This window comes from Chiroxiphia lanceolata, chromosome 5, assembly GCF_009829145.1.
Source record: "Chiroxiphia lanceolata isolate bChiLan1 chromosome 5, bChiLan1.pri, whole genome shotgun sequence".
NCBI lineage: Eukaryota > Metazoa > Chordata > Aves > Passeriformes > Pipridae > Chiroxiphia > Chiroxiphia lanceolata.
Genome location: NC_045641.1, coordinates 56,725,449 through 56,742,593, shown reverse-complemented (window position 1 = coordinate 56,742,593; position 17,145 = coordinate 56,725,449). Strand labels below are relative to the sequence as shown.

Below are 17,145 nucleotides of genomic sequence, written 5' to 3'. Positions count from 1 at the left end.
TGCATACAGATTGTACTGTATGTTCAGCCTGGACTCTGCTCTACAGCATCTAATCTTCCAGAAAGTGGAAGTGTGCTAGGGTACCAGCTCTCAAACTCAAGTTTTACAAAAGCCAGTAATATCTGTGGGCGTTCATAGGGTGAGTTAAGGCACTTCAGCAAACATGAGAGCAAGCAGTATATGAAATTAAGCTTACTGGCCAGTCAGCCTTTGCCACAGGCTTGATTGCAGTTCGATCATAGGGAAGGTGGGCTGTAATTCCTTCTAGTGCATAGATCTGGGGACCCAGGTAATTCACTTCTTGAAAATTTCTTATGGGTCTGGGGGATAGAAACACCCTTCCTCCAGCACCCAAACATCAGAGAGGGGCCAGCATGCAAATTATGCTCCTGGGCTTAGTTGTTCTGCTGGCAACATCCACAGAGTTTCTTTCCCCAGTCAGGGTATTTTGGATCATCTTTTCTAAAGCATCAAACTACATGAAGAGAGTTAATTTATGGTGCTTACATGTTCATATTATTGGTATTTCAACTTGAGAACTTTATTATTGAAGGCATTTTTCTGTTTTGAAGTCTGTTGTGCTGGCTAGCATAAGCTCTGTGACAGAATCAGGAGCTGCTGTTTGTTATCACCATTAATATCTCTGCTTCTGTTTTCCTAAGTGAGACCACTGAAGATATCACTTGCACTGGAAGATCAGACTGTGAGGCTTGGACAGGAAATCCACCTAAAGTGTGAGATATCTGAGAACGTGGAAGGGAAATGGTACAAAAATGGACAGCTGATTGAAGCTAGTGACCGTGTAAAGCTTTATCACAAAGGAAGGTAAGCCTGTTGTGTATTGATTTGGCTTTTGATGGAATGACACTGTAGAGATGAGCCAATATGTGGGTTATTTCACTGAAAATTATTTGCTAATCAAGCTAACCTCTGTCCCTCAAAACATATATTTTTATCATCTTAAAAGCCATGTCTCCTTTCTTCTTTTAATCTTGGGTATTCTGGCTGTGGAAGAAAATAATCAAGTCCTTGATCCATCTAAGTTCAAGCTATTAATTTTTCTTGACATTGCTGTTGCTGTTAGCATGGGATATTAAGTAGTAAAGTAAAATAATTGTTAGACACTATTAAGAACACGTAGCTTTTAAATGCCTCTTTTTCTCATAGCTCCTTTATATGCCCTGAATGGGCATACTCTGCCCATTCAAAGTTTATGGAAATGTCAAGTTTCTTTGCTTTTATAAGCTGTCCTTTTTCATGTGAAGTAAGAAACCACAAACAACAAACAAACCTCAAAACTGCCAAAGCAGGTCCTACCTTTAACTACACACCCTTCACCATTCATACAGCTGGGAACTGCTCTTGTGAAGGCACTCCTGAACCGGCTTTGAAATGTTTGCAACAACTCCCTAACAATCCCTAAGTAGCAGTAAGTGTCAAGTGCCAGCTGTGCAATGGCCTCTTGGATTGACATAAGGTGAAGGAGCTCCCCACGACTCATGCAGGCTCATAGTATGAGGTGAAGGAAAGGGGAGCAGGGAGGACAAAGAGTGGAGTCCTACCTTGAACAAAGATAAGGCACAGCAGGTCACAGGAGAACAAAAATATCATCAGCTGGAAGACACAGACAGCAAGAGCAGTATATGATTTGTTCACTCATTTTTTATTCTGGCAAACAAATATTAGATTTGTCAAAACATAGTTCAACAGAAGTCAGACTATTCCCACAGTGGGATCACCTACAGATTTCTTCTTGAACAACCAAACTACAATCTAATGGCAGCAGCACAGAATCGCTGTGTCAAAAGTATTACACTCCTATATTTTTCTAGTTCTCTGTTCAAACAAACAATATTAGAATTGGTTACATTATTTGGTGGTTGTCTCAATAACATTTCGTACAAGTCACGCAGTATTTAATCAGCTAAAATACCACTAAGTGACCATAAAAGGATTTTTGTACACTTGCACAGATCTCCTACACTTTTCAGAAATTTTTCCTTACAGCTTCAAGCAGTCTTCAGAAATAATTTATGTTGATTTCTTTTTCAATTTTTTTACAGAATCCACAGATTTGTTATACCAGCTTCTGCTGTTGATGATGAGGGTGAATACATGTTTGTACCAGATGCCTATAATATTAATATTCCATGCAAAGTACATATTGTAGGTAAGTATATTGCACAACAACTTCTACATGACCTCTCTTTCTCTGAACTTTGGAAACTAAAAGCAGCATGAAATATCCTTGATTACAATCAGTTAGTATCCTCTGAGGAGGCATCTACCAGAGAAAACAGACCTGCTGCTTTGGCAAAGTGCAAGTGAGCTGGTTGGAGAGTTCTTTTCCTGTCCTCAGGACCTGCTCATAGTTTACACACTGGGGGGAGCTGAAGGCTTCTTGATGTTGAATTACTGAATTTAAACCACTATTAAAAGTTTGTGTAAAATACCTGTTGCTATTCACTTCTCAAATATATTGTTTTGTCTTTGAAGAACTGTCTCACTAACATTGCAAAATATGATTTAGTTCGGTAAAAGATTAGCAGAATAAGCACATATTTACCTATTCACTGAATACATTAAATGCTATCTAAATGGAAAAAAGTTTCCAGCCAGCTTTCATTCATTCAGTAAAACAGAAGGCTTATTAATGATCCCAGTCCTTCAAACAAAAATAAAACAAGGCATTGACTCTTCCCACAAAAATACCTCACCAGCTTCTAATTGCAACCAGCAACTTGGAAGTCAAAAGGAGAGCAATATAAATGACCAAAGTTTTAGAAAACATGTTCTTTAATTGAAGCTGAAAGAAGTGGGATTTCTGTGTTAGAATAAGTATTGCTAAAATTTAGGGAGAATGAAAAGGGAAGTGGTACTAGAGGGGAACACCCACCACTACATTTGCAACATGTTAAAAAAAATTGTAAGAGGATATTCATCAGTTGTTCTCCATACACATGAGGTACAATAAGAGTGATAGTTTCATTTTCAGGAAAGGATTTGGGTTAAGAAAACTTTATAACTGTAAGAATAGTGAAGTCTGAAGCATGGTAAAAGTGTGGTAAAAAGCCTGCAATGGAAATTCTCAAGAGCCACTTAGAGAAAATCATTCTCAGAAGTTACCTGAATATACATAATTCTGCTGCAGGAAAACATTTTTTTTCCTATATGGTCTTACTATTCCAAAATCTCTATGGTGCCATGATTTCTTTTTCATGAGATAACTATTTTCTTAAATATATTTTCTTCACAAATTTTTTTCCAAATAAAAATTCAGTTGCCTAGAAAAAACAGGAAAATGTGAAACATAGAGCATGTTTCTTTATGTTGCAGACCTATGTCAGGTCACTGAACTCTCAAAGCAGCAGCTGAATGACAGATTTGGACAATCTCTCCTTTTTCAGATCCTCCTAAACTTCACCTGGATGGTCTTGGGGAAAATAACACTGTTACAGTAGTGGCAGGAAGCAAACTACGACTTGAGATCCCTATCACCGGTGAACCAACTCCAAAAGTCGTGTGGAGTAGAGGTGACAAGGTACATTGTCATCATACACATTTCTTTAGCTCAACAAGGAGCCTTTTTCTTCAAAAAATAACCTTTGGCCTCATGAATACATTGATTTTATCAGAAGAAAATAAGGGGAAGATGCCCTTTATCTAAACACTCCTCGCTCAAGGATAAAATAGATAAATATTATTTAGTATTTTTTAAGTCTTTTTAAGGAAAGGCTGAAATTAATGAATGAAAAAATATGGGTTTTCTATAAATAAATAGTAAAGGAGAAGGATATATGAGATGTAGAAAAAACCTAGAAAAAAAATCTACCAAATGGCTACTTCTTCTATACATACTGCCCAGAATGGCTGCCAGGTTTTGACAGGAAGCTATGATATGTTCTGCTTTTGGAAAATGAATGACAAATTCTAATGGAGTGTCAAGTCTCAAACGAAACAATGTGCTGGGCCATTGGCATCTTGCATCTGGTACCGTAATGCAGAACTTTTGCACAGATCAATCCCTTGCTGTGTAAATACAAAAAAAGTCACTTTTCACATATAAATTTTCATTGTGGTATGTGGAAGCTGGAACACGTTATTACTACTACATTCAACAGACCTGTCTGGTCAAATCTGTGACAACTATTTTTCAAATATTAATTTGAAAATTAATTGTGGTGTCCAAATAGGGAATTATTCTAAGAGAGCTCCTACTCCAAAATATGTGACAGCATTTGAAATCTGTGAGGACAAACTACTGACCATTACAATCACTCTGACCTTTAAAGTGAATTAATTAAATTTTTATTTCACTTTTGGAAGAATCCACTATTCTTTTTCCATCAAATTAATGTCAGATGGTGTTAAAAAAGTGTGTTCTTGCTCACAGGACAAGTAAGCCTAGTGCCTCATCCTTTATAGTGCAATGGCTGAACTGAGTACGAAGCAGTTACCACATTGTACTTATTTGTACTTATGTTAGTTATTTTGTCATTTTTGTCATCATTAGGTGACTAAAATTCTGAATTTTACTGTGGTTTTTCTTACAATTGCTTTAAGAATTTTTCTGAACTGTACTGTACTACTTTTGAATTTTGATTTTTGTCTTTTATTGTCAAATATAGAAAACATGACTTTTGCCTCTGTTTACCTTGATTCCTAGGGGATCACGGACAGCGGAAGAATACGGGCAGAAACATATCCAGACAGCAGCTGCCTGGTCATTGATACAGCTGAGAGGGAAGATTCAGGTCCTTTCAGAATAACTTTAAAGAATGAGGCTGGAGAGGACACAGCTCTAATCAACATCAAAGTGGTTGGTAAGTCGTGGAACTGTGCATATGAGCCATGTCTTTTATCACAGCCATTGTCAATAAATGTTCCTTGAAGACCCACACTTTTATGCACTCCAACAGGAGACAAATTCTCATTCTCCTATCTGAAGGTTCTCTTCTGTAGATGCTGTCCTCCCCAGCTACCAAACTGTTACAGATTCTCAGAAAACTTCCATTTACCTCTTTGTCTCCACTGTCAGGTGAGGAATTGAGATGTAAGGGTACTAAGGCTCAGTGTTACTGAAGGACACAGGAGCTTGGCAAGGGATTTAAGTAGGAGTTAATTATTACTCTGCTGTCACCTCAGGCTGCAGGGACCAAACTTCTGTAGTTCCCTCAGACTGCCCTTATCACTCTTTGCTCTCCGTTCTCCCTGTGGCTGTGGGCTCTGTCTTACCACATGTGCTCAAGTGCCTCTCAAGTGTCTTGACTGTGATGAAGAACTTGGCACTTATCCATTCCCAAACACCAGACAGGATTCACAAACTTTCTTTTTCTCTCTCTTCATTAGGAATTCCTGTTGCACATCAAAAACTATTCATATTTGTTTCTTATTTTACATTTTTAATTCAAACTATGCAGTAAGAAGAAGATTTTTTAAAGTAATATTTACTTTGTTTACAACAGATGTCCCTGATCCTCCTCAGGCACCAAACGTGACTGAGGTGGGTGAAGACTGGTGTATTATGACCTGGGAACCTCCAGCAAATGATGGTGGATCACCCATCTTAGGTACTTTTTTTTTCTTGTGGTGATGTTCTAATATAGACAAAAGAAACAAACTCCAAATAATGGATGCAATAGGATCAGAGTTTAGCTCAGGCCCTGGAGGGTTGCACTGGGAGTATCCAATTGCAAGAATGTTCTACCTTCTCTTTGACTTTGTCAGAAATTTGTTTTTCTAATGAGTTGCATTTTGTCATTTTGTATGTTGCCACACTATCAAGCTCCCTACTTGAAAAACGATCTCCTATAAAACAAAACTTGGAACTGTTATTAGCCTGTTTGAATGTTAGAAGGAATTTCAGAAACAATTTACTGAGTAAATTGGAATATCTTCTAATACACTGTACCAAGAGGAAAGGCCCAGAAGCCAGTAGACTCAGGCCCTTTTCGCTGTGAACTAAACACAGCAGCGTCGTATGTGAAGTCCAAAAAATGCTCATATGTGGCCATGAAAGCAAAGCAGGTGACTGTCAGATAGCTTGCAATTAGCAAAATCTAGCAATTATCCCTAAATCACTCTGAGGCTAGAAGGGGATATGGAGGTGTATCCAGAAAAAAATGCCATTGGGAAGTCAAAACCCAGACCCTTCACGATTGACCTTTATGCCATCACTTACTATAATAAAATTTTGTTTGGTCAATAGGATATTTCATTGAGAGGAAAAAGAAACAAAGCTCCAGGTGGATGAGGCTGAATTTTGAACTGTGTAAAGAAACAACTTTTGAGCCAAAGAAGATGATTGAAGGTGTTGCTTACGAGGTCCGTGTATTTGCTGTTAATGCAATAGGCATGTCCAAACCAAGTATGCCTTCAAAGTCTTTTGTTCCTTTAGGTAAGTAATAAAGAGCACAGAGACAGGCATGCATTTAGAACACAATTATTAGTACATTATTATGGTCCTCTAATTATATAACTGTAGTTCTCGTGGCACTTGTGTTGCTCAGGACCTGTCTTTATGAGGTGCTTCATAAAGTACATGTCTATCCCTGGAACTACAGTCTTTTATAAACAAGAGACAAGCATAGACAGAGGAACGGTGCACTAAAATAAACCAGTGTTACTATAGGTGAGCCTGATATGGTCAGTACTGCAGTCAATGTGTTTTAAGGACCAGAACTAATAGTTCCACATTTTTGTGTATCTTAAACACTTCCTGAATCAATAGAGTCAAATTATTGCCAGTCAAACCAGCAATTTCAAGAATAGGTAAAGATGATGAACCACAGGCAATCACTGGCTTTTGGCCAAAAATGGTCAGGAAAAATGAGAAGTCTAAAGATCGCTATTTGCAGGCTGCACTGTATGAAAATGAGGCTTTCTTTCACATTTCACTATTTAGGCTTTGCTACACAGTAGCTTGTCGTTTTAAAATGTACAGGTAGTCACAAATAATTCATACATTTCCATTTTTAAAGAATCACAGGTCATAAAGGTAGAAACCCATGGGAAAAAAATTTGCCCAACTTTGCAACTAATCACAGGATAAGATACATTCGAATAGTCCCTAATTTCACTCTATGCCTCATGGATTCCCCATTAGCTTAAGCAGGGACTTTTTTCCCAGAAAGGAATCACATATTTTTAATATCCTTTTGCAGACAATCCAGATTTACACTATTCTAAATGTCATCTTAGTGCTTTTTATTAATGTAACAGCTAGAAGGCCTTGTCATTCACCTAGTGACAGACTAATTGCGTTGCCTCTTCATATAAAGAAGCAGATTTTCAAACTATTGTGACAACCACAAGTCCCAGTAAAAGAGTGCTGTCTTGTTCTATAGGCCAGGAAAGGTTCCCACCTCGCTTAGCAGCACACCCAGAATGAAGAGGAGAGGGAAGAAGGTGGCTGTTATTGCTACAGCAAGCTCCCTTCTTGACAGAAAACACCTGCTATGGTAGAATACACTGCTCCAAACTTCTCTGCTCTACCTTCCACAGCTCTTTGTCCTTCTCTCTCCTCAGCAGGAGGAATTTATCTCTGGCTTAGGCTGTGAGTAGATATGGGATGAGGTAGCTGCTTCTCCTCATGTGGTCCTAGTTGAAAGAAAGATGTGCCAGGGATGATTTGAAATCATCCTGGTAGGCAGGATTTAGCCAGTCACCCGTGATGCTAAATTAGAGGAATACAGACCATAAGTGTAAACCCATAATTGTAACACAGTTTTCTGCCTTCTCCCTGCTGCTTGCTTGCTTCAGCTGTTACCAGCCCACCGACTCTCCTGGCAGTGGACGGAGTGACTGACACCTCGGTGACAATGAAGTGGAGGCCGCCCGACCAGATCGGAGCGGCAGGGTTAGACGGCTATGTTGTAGAGTACTGCTTTGAAGGAAGTAAGTGGGAACACCTGGGGTATGTTACTCATGGTGAAAGTAGGTGAGACTTTCTCCATTTTTTCTCTGCAGGTATCAGGTGCTCTCACTGTAAGGCAGAGACTAATCAGTCAGAAAAACTCAAGCAGCAGGGTTTTGTTCAGGCTTCCTTTGGTTTGTATTCCAGATCCCACTCACTGATTGTAGTTCAACATATCTTATATTTGATCTGAAATCCAAATCAAAAGCCATATAATCTGTTGCAGTGTACCAAGAACCGTGTTAATAGCTACCCTCTTTTAGAAGCTAAGTGACAGTCAAGGCAGCAAAGGGTGGATGGATGCATGAATGTATAAAAAATAATGAGTGTGGTCCAAAATATGTTCAGGTGGGTTTTAGGGACAGGAAGTCCTCAGTGTGGTAATCCCTGTGTTGACATATCACTAATTGGCTACTTCAAGCACAAGTCTCCAATACTAAGAACAGACAGCCTCTCCTACAGTTTCCTGTAGGAGATGTAGACATGTAGACATGCAAAATTTGTGTCTAGATATTTAATTTCTCCAATGTTTCAGTGCAGTGTTATATGGGATCTTCAACTATGTCTGCCTAAGATGAAAGTTGATACAGAACTGAAGGAGACAGATAAAGATACCAGAGATTGCATAAACATTTGAGAGTAGGGAAATACATTTTACAATTAATACATTGTAAATATTGTCTTTGGTGATCAAGCAGCAGAAACTTAGTATTTTCTAGTAGATTTTTTTCTGAACTGGCATCAAATGAAGTTTATTCTCAAAAACTAAAATCCACCAGCACGTGGGTAAGTATAAAATAGGAGTGGTATGTGCAATACCCAGCCTCTGTAGGCCAACACCATCAACTGCAGCAACATTGCGGATTAATGGGACACAGATATCTTCAGCTCCACTAGCTGCTGCTCTCAACTGTGCTGTAAATCAAGTTATGATTTACATAACTTTTTTCATGAAGCCATTTGTTTCAATGAAACCTTTTAACGAATGCAGTCCACAGCCTGGAGACAAGAGGTAGAGGACATTGTCATTCACACTGTCACGTTTCAGATTCAGACAACCCAGGAAAACAGTAGTTCATAAAAGTGGTCAGATCCCACAGGATAAGAGTATGCTCAGCTCTCTCTCAGGCGAGCGGGAGAGGGTGTGAAGAACAACCACTGGCTTTTCTCAGGAGCACTCAGCATCTTGTAGTATTTAGCTGAATATCTTTAAGGAGCAGAAACAGACTGCAAGAAGCTCAGAGACCTCGAGAAGAGCACCTGAAGGCAAACACAGCTGGAATGGTAGGAAGGGTTTTCCTTGTGTATTGGGAGGGAGCTGCGGGAACATCTCAGAACGAGTAAGCATGCAGTCTTCCATTAAGATGCAGTATTCCTATATTGTTTCCATTCACAGGCCAGATGTAGGGGAATATAAAGGGAATTGTCAATGTGAGGACTTCAGTGTATACTTTATATTCTGCTTTGTTTAGCACTGGTAGACTGCCAGGGAAAAGTTACAAGTGCTTGTAATATGCTACTGTCACAAACCCCTTGACATTACAGTATGTGATATCCAAATAAGGTGACAAGAGAGAATGAAAAATATAAATACATTAATTCAAACTATGTCTGTCAGAGGAATCTTCCTAAACTATCTTTAAAGGACTGTTAGATAGAAGATCATTTTATACCTGTTGAATGGAACAAATTCTTTTACTTTTTTTTCAGATAGGCTTAAAACATACGAAGATACAACAAAATGGCAGTCATCTGCCATTTTATTGTAACCCACCTCAGTTAAAATACAATGGGTACAATGTATTTTACATAGTTTTCTGAGTGTTTTACGTATATCTATATATGCCTCCTACATATGCATATACATCTATATATACACAATTGACATTATGTATATATGTTATAAAAATGTTTAGGAAGAAGTAAGATAAGTAGAAAATACCAATTTTAATTCATGTTATTGGATTATAAATTTTTCTCTCTCCATAAAGTCCTTTTTTCCTTTCTTGCAATATCTCAGTGCCTCCTTTTCTCAGTCTTTTTACTGCCTGTTCTGCCTCAAACTAATTTCTTCTGTAATGTTTAATAACTCTTTTTAATTTCAAGGTACTTTTTATGACTGTCTATATTCATTCTAATATTCTGTTCTCTTAGTTATCTGTTTGTAAACTCATTTGTCTTTACATTCTCCATTCTTTCATTGTCACTGAAATACTTCTGAAGAGGGCTTTTTCGAGTCTTCCTTAGCATAGCAATCATTAGGAAAAATCACAAGCTGAAAAGAGAAAGACAAAAATTATATCATGATAATTCAAAAGAATAATGTATCGTGAGCATTGGTTTGGCTTTGCAAAAATTGGTATTTCCCTTTAGTCTCAAGCTCATAACTTGATCACTGCGGTGGACTTTTGGACTTCCTTACTAGTTTTGACAGCTCTCTGTGTTTATTACCGAACTAGAGTCTCATCATGAGTATCTGGATCCAGAATTGCATAGCTGTGACTAACACGAATATAGAACTCCCCAGGTCCAGTTTTCAACGTCCAACTTGAACCTTTTGCTATGGTGATGTGGAGTAGACCAAATCTTGTTGATACTGGAGAAGTCAGTTACTTGTAAAGTATGCTGATGACTGGTTCTTGTGGGACATTTCAAGGGTAGCCTGACGAGCTTGGCACTGTGTTCCCTAGGACACTATGTTTATCTGCTTTTAATGGGCTATTGTACCTGCAGATGATCTGTTTTCATAGCTACTAAATAAGCACTTCAGAGAGTGTCTGTTGGCTGAGATCTTTGCCAGTATACTCATCCAGGACCATGCACAGATACTAGAATAATATTTTTATTATCCTGAAAATAGCCAACTCCAGGATTACAGGAAATCCAGGGCAGTGATAGCTTCGTCCAGGAAATAAAGCCTTAGGGTCTACGTCATATCTGTCATCATCCGTGGGTTTGGTCTTCTTTAATCTTCTGTGTTGCCTTTAGCTAAATGTGTTCTCTTCATCTGTTTCCTCAAGTTTTTTTCCAAGACCTCCTTTTTTTTCTGTCTCTCTTATTCAGAATTTATCTCTGAATTTCTTATCTCTTCTATGATCTGTTTTCTTCTCCTTCTACACTTTTTCCTATCATCACTTTGTTTCATTTCTCTCTTCCAAATGTTCCTTTTGTCTCTTCATTTTCATATTTCTAGGGCTGTGCTCAGACCTAAAGAAAAATATACAAACTTATCTCCTCCTCTTCCTTTATCCTTTAGCTTTCCTGTGGGCATCATATATAACTATGCTGTGATCTAGATGCCTTCTTCCCATGTCTTTTCTCCCTGCAGTCTCCCTAAATATGGGTCCTCTAAATCTTTAAAGCCCAGCATCTATCTTTGCATACTTACTAACAGGAATTGCTAACCACTGACAAAATGCTCCATCTATGTGAAAGTGGGTGTCTCTGATTAATTTTAAAGATGGATTCTCACAAGGTATATCGACAGATCTGTCTGAGGAATTGCTGGAGCCACCTTTTAACCTGGAAGGTACAGTATTCAACAAAGGATATAAATCTTCTTTAACAAAAGAAAAACTCTCTTCATAAAAGCAAAGATAAATTCCTGAGAGTGATTTTTAGGGGCAACAGTCCGCAGAATTTTCTGTAGTACATGTATAAGGGGAGGGGGAGGTTCTTGGGAAACAGTCATCGATTGCAATCCTTTTCTGCTAGAAGCTGAAAGAAGCAGCTTGAAGGAGAACTTTATTCCTAAAAGTAAGACACGCAGTTATGAAAAAATATCATAGCATTATACTTTGAATCTGCAGGGCTCTCTAGTTTATAGTAGTTCTCTTGTCTTCTGTGCCCATTTTATAATGCTGTCTTCATATTACATGGAAAGTATTGATCCTGACTTGCTAGCTCATAAACCTGGCTCCAATGTCCAGGTGCCAGCAGTGTTAGAGCAGCCTATGTTGGGACAACAGAGTGGATAAGAAAGTGTCATTTGTAATTGAAGCTCTTCTGAAAGACTGTACTGTTAGGATCACTCTATGACTTACATGCAACTGCCTAGGGGTAGGATTAAAAATCCAAGGATGATGTAATTATGTGGATAATTCTGACACAGCCTTCCTTTTTTAAAGGCACAAGGAGAGATGGCATTTCATTGCAATATGTAAATATTCTGTGTTTCTCTTATTTCTCAGTTCTACTTTCAAGGCTACTCATACCGGCTGAGATTAATTGCAAACCCCATTTCTCTCCAAGGAAGCTGTTAAAGAAATTATGAGTGCTTTTGGAAATATACTCTTTGTCCCCCTTGTTTTCTACCAGCTGAATTAGAAAACTAACCAGTTTTCTTTCTGCCAAAATTAAATTATAGACATATTCTAATAACATTTGTACCATTATATATAAATATATAATCATCAGGAACCCCTTAAGGTTTAAAACATTATTTCTATGTATGAAAGTGAATCTATATTGTGTTACAGCATTATTAGAAAAACAAACCAGAATTATTCATTAGAATCTAATGTATCTATTACTGTTTTGTAATTTTCCTCATCCATGCAGTGGGTGTATTTATAATTCCCTGTTCTTTCGATTTGTCCTCCTCCCTCCATTTCCCTGAACTAGCCGAGGAATGGATCGTGGCTAACCCGGAGCTGACAGACAAAACGAAGTTTACAATCAATGGCCTGCCCACTGGCTCGAAAATCCTTGTGAGAGTAAAAGCTGTGAATGCTGCTGGTGAAAGTGAGCCCAGGTACCACCCACAGCCTATTTTAGTCAAGGAAGTGATAGGTAAGATCCTCCTGCCTACACTTAACCCACAAATACACTGTTTCCATACTGAGACCTGATTTTTTAAGGCTAATACTTATTTGTTGTTGGAAAGTGATGATACCGTCTCACAAAGCCATTGTGTTATGGCTAGAAATTATGAAACCACCTTTAAAAAATGTCATAATTATTTTTATTTGTTTCATTTCTGAGCCTTTATTTCTCAGTTTTTTAGGGCTTTTTTTCTGCAGAATTTGAAACTGGTGGTGCCTTTTTTAAAGTTGCACTAAGTTTCTCACCTATTCCTACCACCATAGCATTTGGTGTTCTAAAACCTGATGGTGTACTAAATGTAACACTGTGGGACTAAGAAATTTAAGATACTTCACACATTAGTCACTTCTGGGAATTGTAGACCACATAGTCTCCATTTTATACTGATGCCCACCAGTGCTGCCTCAGTTAGAAAAGAAGATAAATGTAATGCACAAGCCTTTTTTTTTTCCAGAACCTCCTAAGATTCGTCTACCAAGACACTTAAAACAAACTTATACTCGAAGAGTTGGAGAAACTGTGAATCTTGTTATTCCTTTCCAGGTAAGAGCTAAAAAGATTCCATTTGTTAGTTTTTGGGGGCTTTTTTTTTGTGGTTTGTTTGTTTGTTTGTTTTTATACTGATGCTTTTTAACTTACTTCTCTGTAACTTAAGCAGTGTGGAAGCACACTGAAGCACAGAGGTGTTTGAAAGCTTTTGCTTTGACATCTCAAAGAAATTATATTCAGCCAAGTAATGAATTGGGTAGCTAGATCAGACAGACTGATTGGTCATCTGTCATCCAAAGGACACTTATTAATCCTTGCAGTAGATGTTACATGTGAGATAATTGCTAGCACAATGCAAAGTGCTTACACTGTCAGATATAGTTATCATGGGTGGAACAGTAGCATTTAATAATTTTCTTGAGAGAGGAAAAGTGAGGGGAGGACTGGGAAGACTGCAACTTTTAAATCCTTGTGATCACAAATATGACTATTTCTAAATATATAGCATATTTTCCTACAGTGTCATGTTAACCTTCATTCCCACACCTTTTACAACAGTGACTGTCTCTTTACTTGCAGAGTCCTTCTTCTGGATACAAGAATTAAGGAAGAATTCATTTCTATTTCATGTTTGCACACTTACAGATATGGGTGGGCATAACTCACCTTATAAAAGCTTGATCAGCAATACACTGCAAGCTATACTTCTCTTGAGAAATTAAAGGAACATTAAAATCTATGGTTAATTAAAGAGATTAAAGTCTATGGTTATTTTCTAAGATAAGGTGTTCAAAGCAGTGTGAGAATTACCCTTTTCAGATAGCATCTACACACTGCCTCTGGAAGGCAAATCCCATGGTAAAGCAGGTGGAATTCACTCTAAATTAAGTACCTAAATTGGGCACTTAGACATACAAAAAATGGCACACAAAAGACATCATCCAGCCTACCTAACAGCTATTCCAACTTCTTTTGCAATGAAAGAAGAGAGTTTAGGTTCCCTAGAGCCTTAGTCTACTATTTCCCTCTTTCACTGGCAGTGGAGAGAATGTAAGCACTTCCAGAGGGTGAAATACTTTATTCTGTATTTTCTGTGAGTTATTTTTTCTCCTTTTTATTTTAGAAAACTGGAAGTTATTTGTCAAATATAGCCAGAAAGATAATTGCTCGATATAGCCAGAATGTGCAAATATTTTCAATGTCCCGGGGCAAAAAAAAGGAAAGAAAGCTGTGTTTCAGGTGAATTGGTATAATTGCATCTCTAAATGCTGTATCTTTTAAAAAAGAATTTTTTGTTTCTTTCCGGACAGTTTTTATTTCCTGTTTGGGAAAAATGGGGAAATGAACCTGTTTTCTTTTCTTCCCTTTTCTCTCCAAAATTCACATAAAAATTGTTTCCTGGCTTCTTTCAGGGAAGACCAAGGGCAAAAGTATCATGGCAGAAAAACGGTTCTCCAATCGACAAGAATGAAATCAACATCCGCAACACTGAAAACGACACCATCATCTTCATCCGAAAGGCAGAGAGGGGGCACTCTGGAGAATATGATATGAAAGTGGAAGTAGAGAACTTGGTGGACAAAGCTACAATAGATATTCAGATTGTCGGTATGTTTTGAGAAACAGAAATAAATCCAGCCTATAGGAAATTCCAAGCCTATAGGAAAAACAAGGATCCCAAAGAACATCTTTCTTGATAGTGGTAACTCTCCACATCCAGTTACTTGGCTATAGAATTGTGGACTCTAAGTAATAATCTCCATAAATAATAGCAGATGCTTGTTGGAACATGTCAGTCTCTTTTTTCACTGTCACCCCCTTCATGTTCTTGCCTATCCAGGATGCAAGTTTTTTCCTGTTGAGTGGTACCCATAGCCAGAAATAGCAGCAAATTCACAGTAAGTTTGTCACAACTGTAGTGTAGAAGAAATCCTAAATGTTGAAAGCACATGAAAGTAGGAAAGACAGGCAAGAAAACACACTTACTTTTCATTTTTACCAATCTATTTCTTTACATGGTAGTCAAAACTGGTAGCACAACTTTAGATATTATTTCAATTCTCACGTCTTAACTTTGGAAAGTTTTATTTTGCAATCTTCATTTTGACATTGGTTTTGAGGTTTTTTGCATGTGTGTGTTGTAGGAAAGAGAGAAATTAAACTAAGTGGAAGATGTGTGTAGGAAAAAGATAGAGAAAGCAAAGAGTAGAAAATGTCAGCTGCCATATTTTTGTTACAGATCGCCCAGGCCCACCAGAGATTGTAACTATTGAGGATGTCTGGGGAGAGAATGTAAATTTGTCATGGAAGCCACCAAAGGACGATGGAAATGCTGCCATTACTGGGTACACTATTCAAAAAGCAGATAAGAAGAGTATGGTAAGTAAAAATGAGTGTTTAAAAGTTTGATGTACTCATGAATTCTCCCTTTTAAAAACAAAAAGCATTACATGCTTAAAATTATGTAGGTGGACAAAGCATTGATTTATCAGCATTCAAAGAATCTGTAAGGCATCTCTAAAACCTCTAAAAATCTCTTGTTCACTATAACTAAAGCCTACAAATGAAAATGTTTTAAAATTATGCCAAAGAAGAGGACTAAAAAGGGACAGGTGGATTTGAGAGAAGTAATTCTGCATTTTTCCCTTGTCTCAGTAGAGAAAATAAAACCTCAAAACTATTAATTCTAAAGTCAGTACGTTGCTACTAGAACGAACTGTTGTACTGGTCCTGCTGTTTTCAAACCTGTAATGTCACACTGTGAATCATTGCCACTCCTTACTACCCCTGACAAAATGGTACATATTAATGCCTATACTGCTTTGAGATTCACAGATGAAAAGTGTAATATAGAAATGTTCATTATTTTCATTAAACTAACAGGAATTTTTCGCATCCTTAAAAGACAGATTCTTAGATTTAACATTTACTGTAAATTTAAACACTGGAAATCTAGGAGAACATTTTGGGAGTTACCTTATCCAAGAGAATTTTCTAGTGTCTTCCCCCCCAACTCCTTGCATTAATGTGTTTATCTGCTTCATGGTCTAATCAGTTCATTCTTCCTGTGTCCATCCTTTTTTTTTTTTTCTCTTGAGACTGTAAGAAGATATGGTCTCTGCTACAGTAATCACAACAATGTCCCCTCTCCCTAAATTACTGTGTTAAGGAGAAAGTAACAACAGCAGCATCTAGGGTCCACTGTGACATGGATCTTTCAGGTCACAGTTTCCTCACATTATCTGTGACAGTGCATTTTGCAATTCTGGCACAGCTGGCCTTCTACGGAAAACTGTTTTTCCAAAGGAACTTTGGCTCTTAAAGTTGATCAAATAGCAGTGCAAACTGTGGTACAGGGAACTCAGCACAAGTTCATCTTGAGAAAAGCAAGAAAACTATGTAGGGCAGAGTAAAGAAAAGCAAAAACATTGCTGTGGTCATATTGCACTTTATATTAATTGCATTTTTAGCATTGACCTCTTTCATCTCAGATTGTTATTTAAGCACTGTGTACTAGGAAAGAATTCACATGTCCTGTTACTGCTGCAAGACCAAAGCACTAAAACCCACTTCCCCATATGAGCCTTTAGATATCAGAGGATCACTGGCGTAAAACTACATTTCTCCTGAACACTCAGCCTGTGATAGAGAGGGTAGATGAGTGTAGCGGTCTCTTGTGAGTACATGTTACTGCAGAATAGCACATGCTACTGCCTTTGCCCCCAAGCTGAAGTTTTCTTATCTGCAACTGTACTTTCTCTGTCAGCAGAATGAATTAGGAATGAGGGTGCCTGCCTTGCTCACACACCACCACCTTTGTCATACTGGATTGCCTGAAACAAACCTTCCAGCTACCAGAGTGTAACAATTCAGAAGAATTCACTTTCCATTCGGCCTTCACTGCTCATCACTGAGCT

At 37.9% G+C, this 17,145-nt stretch overlaps 1 protein-coding gene across 4 annotated transcripts in view; it reads left to right on the top strand.

Annotated features, from left to right (window-relative positions):
• MYBPC1 (myosin binding protein C1) overlaps nt 1–17,145 on the top strand; it is a 90,791-nt gene that overhangs the window by 47,114 nt on the left and 26,532 nt on the right. For all 4 annotated transcript variants that reach the window (XR_004357188.1, XM_032688501.1, XM_032688502.1 and 1 more), the window contains 11 exons: nt 663–825; nt 2,064–2,170; nt 3,408–3,541; nt 4,667–4,823; nt 5,466–5,570; nt 6,209–6,397; nt 7,762–7,896; nt 12,539–12,706; nt 13,194–13,282; nt 14,641–14,836; nt 15,468–15,607. Coding sequence is in view for 3 of the 4 variants with exons in the window: in XM_032688501.1 (XP_032544392.1) it covers nt 663–825; nt 2,064–2,170; nt 3,408–3,541; nt 4,667–4,823; nt 5,466–5,570; nt 6,209–6,397; nt 7,762–7,896; nt 12,539–12,706; nt 13,194–13,282; nt 14,641–14,836; nt 15,468–15,607 (1,583 nt within the window). In the remaining variant the exon portion in view is untranslated. The remainder of the gene's footprint in view (nt 1–662; nt 826–2,063; nt 2,171–3,407; nt 3,542–4,666; nt 4,824–5,465; nt 5,571–6,208; nt 6,398–7,761; nt 7,897–12,538; nt 12,707–13,193; nt 13,283–14,640; nt 14,837–15,467; nt 15,608–17,145) is intronic.